We start from the raw sequence: 7,327 nt of genomic DNA, 5'->3' as shown, positions 1-7,327 counted from the left end.
GGGACAAAGGAAGGATATTGAGGCAGGTACTGTAAGCACATTCAAAACATTTGGACAGGCGCACTGATGGGGAAGGTTTCGAGGGATACGGGCCAAAGGAGGGAAGGTGTAGATGGGGCATTTAGGTCGACATGGGCAGGTGGGGCCGAAGGACCTGTTTCCATGCAGCACCGGCTCGATCTACAACTCTAATCATAGAGTCACGCAGCACGGAACATGCTAAAGAACAACACAGTTTGTTAACAGCACTCCAATATCTCTGCTCAAAGCGCCCAGGAAGTGGAGAAACATTAACCGTTTCTCCACGGATGCTGCCTGACCTGCTGAGTATTTGCAGCATTGTTTTCAGATTTTATTCCAGACATTTTACAGATATGTCAATAGCAAAAGGATAGCGAGGGATAAAATTGGTCCATTAGAGAGTCAGAGTGGACAGCTATGTGCTGAGCTGGAAGAAATGGGGGAGATATTAAACAATTTCTTTTCTTCGGTATTCACCGAGGAGAAGGATATTGAATTATGTGAGGTAAGCGAAACAAGTAGAGTAGTGATGGAAATTATGAGGATCAAAGAAGAGGAGGTACGGACACTTTTGAAAAATATAAAAGTGGATAAGTCTCCAGGTCCTGATAGGATATTCCCCAGGACATTGAGGGAAGTTAGTGCAGAAATAGCAGGGGCTATGACGGAAATATTTCAAACGTCATTAGAAACGGGGATGGTGCCGGAAGATTGGCGCATTGCGCATGTTGTGCCTTTGTTTAAAAAAGGTTCTAAAAGTAAACCTAGCAATTATAGACCTGTTAGTTTGACGTCTGTGGTGGGAAAATTAATGGAAAAGATACTTAGGGACAATATATATAATCACATGGATAATCAAGGCCTGATTAGAAACAGTCAACATGGATTTGTGCCTGGAAGGTCATGTTTGACTAATCTTCTTGAATTTTTTGAAGACGTTACCAGGGAAATTGATAAGGGCAAGGCTGTGGATGTTGTCCATATGGTAAGGCATTTGTAAGGCATTTGACAAGGTTCCACATGGAAGGTTGATTAAGAAGGTTAAATCGTTGGGTATTAATAGTGAGGTTGCAAGATGGATTCAACAATGGCTGAATGGGAGATACCAGAGGGTAATGGTTGACAACTGTATGTCAGGTTGGAGGCCAGTGTCTAGTGGAGTACACCAAGGATCCGTGTTGGGTCCACTGTTGTTTGTCATTTACATTAATGATCTGGATGATGGTGTGGCAAATTGGATTAGTAAATATGCAGATGATACTAAGATAGGTGGTGTAGTTAATAATGAAGTAGAGTTTCAAAGTCTACAGAGAGACTTGGGCCTTTTGGAAGGGTGGGCTGAAAGATGGCAGATGGAGTTTAATGCTGATAAGTGTGAGGTGCTGCATTTTGGTAGGACAAATCAAAATAGGACGTACAGGGTAAATGGTATGGAATTGAGGAATGCAACAGAGGTATCTGGAAATAACTGTGCATTGTTCCCTGAAGGTGGAATCTCATGTGGATAGGGTGGTGAAGAAGGCGTTTGGTATGCTTGCCTTTATAAATCAGAGCATCGAATATAGAAGTTGGGATGTAATGTTGAAATTGTACAGGGCATTGGTGAGGCCGAATCTGGAGTATGGTGTGCAGTTCTGGTCGCCAAATTATAGGAAGGATGTCGACAAAATGGAGAGGGTACAGAGGAGATTTACTAGAATGTTGCCTGGGTTTCAGCACTTAAGCTACAGAGAGAGAGGTTGAACAGGTTGGGTCTTTATTCTTTGGAGCGTAGAAAGTTGAGGGGGGACTTGATAGAGGTTTTTAAAATTTTAAGAGGGACGGACAGAGTTGACGTGGGTAGGCTTTTCCCTTTGAGAGTGGGGAAGATTCCAACAAGAGGACCTAACTTCAGAATTAAGGGACAAAAGTTTAGGGGTAACATGAGGGGTAACTTCTTTACTCAGAGGGTGGTGGCTGTGTGGAATGGGCTTCCGGTGGAAGTGGTGGAGGCTGGCTCGATTTTATTATTTAAGAGTAAATTGGATAGGTATATGGATGGGAGGGGATTGGAGGGTTATGGTCTGAGAGCAGGTAGATGAGACTAGGTCAGAGAAAGTGGTCGGCGTGGACTGGTAGGGCCGAACGGGCCTGTTTCCGAGTCTCTCTGTAATTGTTATATGGTTATATTATTATTATTATTTTTGTTTTTTTAAAGCGCTGTAATTCTCACCAGCCAGAGGGAAGTGGAGGTTGAGTTTGCTCGATGAGCCGGCCCCACCAGAGGAGGGCACGGCCCAGCTAGCCGGTGTCCATGAACTCCTCCAGTATGGAGAGGAAGCTGGTGGTGGAGAGCTGGTTGTTGGACAACTGTAGGTTCATCTCCTCGCTCTTCAGGGACGAGGCGCCCACTCCATGGGCCAACTCGTGCAGCAGCCTGAAGATCACCGGAGTCACCTGCACCAGGGAGAAGCAACGACCCTATCAGGACAGGCCCCAGAGATGTCAGGCAATAGACAATAGGCGCAGGAGGAGGCCATTCGGCCCTTCGAGTCAGCACCGCCCCTACATCTCTCAATGTAGGGGCGATGCTCGAGGAGAATCTTTGCCAAAGATCATTGCAAAATGCAATCTGTCTCTCCCTCCAGAAACCAGAAATGAATCTGATTTTTGTTTAGTGGGTAAACTGGCATAAGGAGCTGACAGTTGAATCTTGTATTCAGCATTGCTGCCGATAATGTGTCCTCCTGAACTATTCGACACTTAAAGCAGAGTTTTCTGTAAATTCGCTTTGTACAGATCACAAACAGAGACAGAATGTGATCATGGCTGATCATCCACAATCAGTACCCCGTTCCTGCCTTCTCCCCGTACCCCCTGACTCCGCGATCCTTAAGAGCTCTATCTAGCTCTCTCTTGGACGCATTCAGAGAACTGGCCTCCACTGCCTTCTGAGGCAGAGAATCCCACAGATTCACAACTCTCTGACTGAAAAAGTTTTTCCTCATCTCAGTTCTAAATAGCCTACCCCTTATTCTTAAACTGTGGCCCCTGGTTCTGGACTCCCCCAACATTGGGAACATGTTTCCTGCCTGTGATTCACCGTGATCATGGCTGATCATCCACAATCAGTACCCCGTTCCTGCCTTCTCCCCATACCCCCTGAATCTGCGATCATTAAGAGCTCTATCTAACTGTCTCTTGAAAGCATCCAGGGAATTGGCCTCCACTGCCTCCCACATCTTCACAACTCTCAGTTTTTCTCAGAAATTTCTCTCAGAATTTTTTTTTTCCTCGTCTCCGTTCTAAATGGCCTACCCCTCATTCTTAAACTGCGGCCCCTGGTTCTGGACTCCCCCAACATTGGGAACTCGTTTAGAAACATAAACATAGAAACATTATGTTCTAGAAACATAGATAGAAACATAGAAAACAGGTGCAGGAGGAGGCCATTTGGCCCTTCGAGCCAGCACCGCCATTCATTGTGATCATCCACAATCAGTAACCCGTGCCTGCCTTCTCCCCATATCCCTTGATTTCACTAGCCCCTAGAGCTCTAACTAACTCTCTTTTAAATCCATCCAGTGAATTGGCCTCCACTGCCCTCTGTGGCAGAGAATTCCACAAATATCGCTGTTCTCCAGAGATGCTGCCTGAGTTACTCCAGCACTGTGTGTCTTTTTTTTTTGGAATCCAACATCTGCACTTCCTTGTTTAGTTTTGTTTAGAAATACAGCGTGGAAACAGGCCCTTTGGCCCACTGGGTCTGCGCTGGACAACGATCATCCCGCACCCTAGTTCTGTTAGACCCACCTTTGCATCCTACACACTAGGGGCCATTTACAGAGGCCAATTAACCTACAAACCCGCCCGTCTTTGGAATGTTTAGTGGTATTTTAACGTCACATGTGCAACGCGCAGTGAGATTCTTTGCTGGCTGTGCGTTTGCACCATTGAATGTGGGAGGAGACCGGAGCACCTGGAGAAAACCCACGCGATTCACGGGGAAAACGTGCAGACAGCACCCGTAGTCAGGATGGAACCCGGGTCTCTGGCGCTGTGAGGCAGCAACTCTGCCGCTGTGCCACTGTACTGCGCCCTGGTACTCTAGATACAGGCGAGACCTGAGCCGAAATATTGTCTGTCCATTTCCCCTCCTACAGTTGCTGCCTGACCCGCTGAGTTCCCCCAGCACTTTATTTTCTGCATAAAATTCACCGCTGTCCTCACATCGATTCACTGAAGAAAAAGGGGGTGTGAAGACCAAGATAAGGGTGGCACGGTGGCGCAGCGGTAGAGTTGCTGCCTCACAGCGCCAGAGACCCGGGTTCGATCCCGACCACGGGCGCTGTCTGTACGGAGTTTGCACGTTCTCCCCGTGACCTGCGTGGATCAAATAGAGTACTGCGGGGAGCGGCTGGTGGCGTTGAGAATCTTCGGTTTCCTCCCACACTCCAAAGACGTGCAGGTTTGTAGGTTAATTGTCTTTGGTAAAAATTGTAAATAGTGCTCGGGTGATTGCCGGTCGGCGTGGACTCGGTGAGCCGGACTGAAGGGCCTGTTTCTTGTGTTGTAGCTCTAAAGTCCAGAGTCTAATGACCACAGAACTAAGACAAAGCTCTAGGGGGCGCAGCGGTAGAGTTGCCGCCTTACAGCGAATGCAGCGCCAGAGACCCAGGTTCGATCCCGACTACGGGCGCCGTCTGTACGGAGTTTGTACGTTCTCCCCGTGACCTGTGTGGGTTTTCTCCGAGATCGTCGGTTTCCTCCCACACTCCAAAGACGTTCAGGTTTGTAGGTTAATTGGCTGGGTAAATGTAAAAATTGTCCCCAGTGGGTGTAGGATAGTGTTAGTGTGCGGGGATCGCTGGTCGGCGCGGACCCGGTGGGCCGAAGGGCCTGTTTCCGCGCTGTATCTCTAAACTAACCTCATGGCTGTTGGGAGCAGCGATCCCTGCCCTCCTGCACATATCTGAGAGTTGGACAAACAACGACAGATATCTTAAGGCACTGGAGAGATGACACTAATGTGTTAGACTTTAGAGATACGGCGCGGAAACAGGCCCTTCGGCCCACCGAGTCCGTGCCGCCCAGCGATCCCCTGTGCACTAGCACTATCCCACACACTGGGGACAGTTTACAATTTTTACCGAAGCCAATTAACCTACAAACATGTAGGAAGGAACTGCAGAGCGAAGACAAGACTCAAAATGCTGGAGTAACTCGGCGGGACAGGCAGCATCTCTGGAGAGAAGGGATGGGTGACGTTTCGGGTCGAGACCCTTCTTCAGACGGATGGGGTATCACCACAAACCTGTGCATCTTTGGAGTGTGAGAGGTGACAGGAGCAGATGGGGTAACCGGACCCGGGCGGGCGTCGGGGGTTACGGGGGGAAGGCGGGAGAATGGGGTTAGGAGGGAGAGGTAGACCAGCCGCGATGGAAGGGCGGAGTAGACTCGATGGGCCGAACGGCCTAATTCTGCTCCTGTCACTTCTGAACTAATCGAGGCAAACGGTGCCCACCTGAACCATGACTTACCTGAACCACGATCATCTTCTTGTTCCAGGGTTTGCTGTTCGGATCTGGCCAAAGCTCTCCAAAGCACAGCCAAATGGAGTACTGTGGGGAGCCACTGGTGGCATTGAGAAAGGTGCACAGTTCTGCAAAGGGAGAGTAGAATTCATTACTCGCTCGATCTGCTCGTGCCAGTGGCAAGGCCAGTTTAATCATCACCTCCCATCAGGCCATCGAAGGATGATCGGGGATCTTATAGAAACTTACAAAATTCTTAAGGGGTTGGACAGGCTAGATGCAGGAAGATTGTTCCCGATGTTGGGGAAGTCCAGAACAAGGAGTCCCAGTTTAAGGATAAGGGGGAAGTCTTTTAGGACCGAGATGAGAACGTTTTTTTCCACACAGAGAGCGGTGAATCTGTGGAATTCTCTGCCACAGAAGGTAGTTGAGGCCAGTTCATTGGCTATATTTAAGAGGGAGTTAGATGTGGCCCTTGTGGCTAAAGGGATCAGGGGGTATGGAGAGAAGGCAGGTACAGGTTACTGAGTTGGATGATCAGCCATGATCACATTGAATGGCGGTGCAGGCTCGAAGGGCCCAATGGCCTACTCCTGCACCTATTTTCTATGTTTCTATGTAGCCAACCTCATTGAAACCTATCGATGAGTGAAACGCCTGGACAGAGTGGACTAGTGGGAGAGTCCAGGGCCAGAGGCCGCAGCCTCAGGATAAAAGGACGTACCTTTAGAAAAGAGGTCAGGATGCAGGTCAGGCAGCATCTCTGGACGAGATGGGGAGGTCGCCTTTCATGTCAGGACCCTTTCTTCAAACTGAACATGGAACATGAATGAATGGATGAATGAGTGGTTGAATAAGTTTATTGGCCAAGTATGTGCACATACAAGGAATGTGCCTTGGTGCTCCACTCACAGATGACAACACAAACACACAGTTAACAATTAGGAATAAACATTGAACACGGCAGAGTGCGGTACAGGCATAGTACGGACAGCACCCGTTGCTGGGGTGGAACCCGGGTCTCTCGTGCTGTAAGCGTGCAACTCTACCGCTGCGCCTTCCTGTTAGCGACGTGTACTGATTGCCTCCATCTAGGCCGCGCCACGCCACGACTTGGGTGAAGGGATTAAAAGTACCATTAGCAAATTTGCAGATGATACAAAGCTGGGTGGCGGTGTGAGCTGTGAGGAAGATGCTATGAGGTTGCAGGGTGACTTGGACAGGTTGTGTGAGTGGGCGGATGCATGGCAGATGCAGTTTAATGTGGATAAGTGTGAGGTTATCCACTTTGGTGGTAAGAATAGGAAGGCAGAGTATTATCTGAATGGTGTCAGGTTAGGAACAGGGGACGTACAACGAGATCTGGGTGTCCTCGTGCATCAGTCACTGAAAGGAAGCATGCAGGTACAGCAGGCAGTGAAGAAAGTCAATGGAATGTTGGCCTTCATAACAAGAGGAGTTGAGTATAGGAGCACAGAGGTCCTTCTGCAGTTGTACAGGGCCCTAGTGAGACCGCACCTGGAGTACTGTGTGCAGTTTTGGTCTCCAAATTTGAGGAAGGATATTCTTGTTATTGAGGGCGTGCAGCGTAGGTTTACTAGGTTAATTCCCGGAATGGCGGGACTATCATATGTTGAAAGGCTGGAGCGACTTGGCTTGTATACACTGGAATTTAGAAGGATGAGAGGAGATCTTATCGAAACGTATAAGATTCTTAAGGGGTTGGACACGTTAGAGGCAGGAAACATGTTCCCAATGTTGGGGGAGTCCAGAACCAGGGGCCACAGTTTAAG

The 7,327-nt window shown here is 48.6% G+C and overlaps 1 protein-coding gene across 5 annotated transcripts in view; it reads right to left on the bottom strand.

The window, feature by feature from the left end:
* LOC144611615 (interferon regulatory factor 3-like) overlaps positions 1-7,327 on the bottom strand; it is a 65,147-nt gene that overhangs the window by 2,495 nt on the left and 55,325 nt on the right. For 3 of the 5 annotated variants that reach the window (XM_078430828.1, XM_078430830.1, XM_078430829.1), the window contains exons 8-9: positions 5,541-5,662; positions 1-2,457 (exon numbers count right to left, since the gene is read on the bottom strand). The exon at positions 1-2,457 is cut by the window's left edge and continues 2,495 nt beyond it. In XM_078430828.1, coding sequence (XP_078286954.1) covers positions 2,302-2,457; positions 5,541-5,662 — 278 coding nt within the window. In that variant the 3' untranslated portion in view covers positions 1-2,301. The remainder of the gene's footprint in view (positions 2,458-5,540; positions 5,663-7,327) is intronic. The other 2 variants (XR_013549547.1, XR_013549548.1) reach the window with 1 other exon arrangement.

Source organism: Rhinoraja longicauda, chromosome 40 (genome assembly GCF_053455715.1).
Source record: "Rhinoraja longicauda isolate Sanriku21f chromosome 40, sRhiLon1.1, whole genome shotgun sequence".
NCBI lineage: Eukaryota > Metazoa > Chordata > Chondrichthyes > Rajiformes > Arhynchobatidae > Rhinoraja > Rhinoraja longicauda.
The sequence above is the reverse complement of the archived record's forward strand: the minus strand, read 5'-3'. Positions and strand labels throughout refer to the sequence as shown.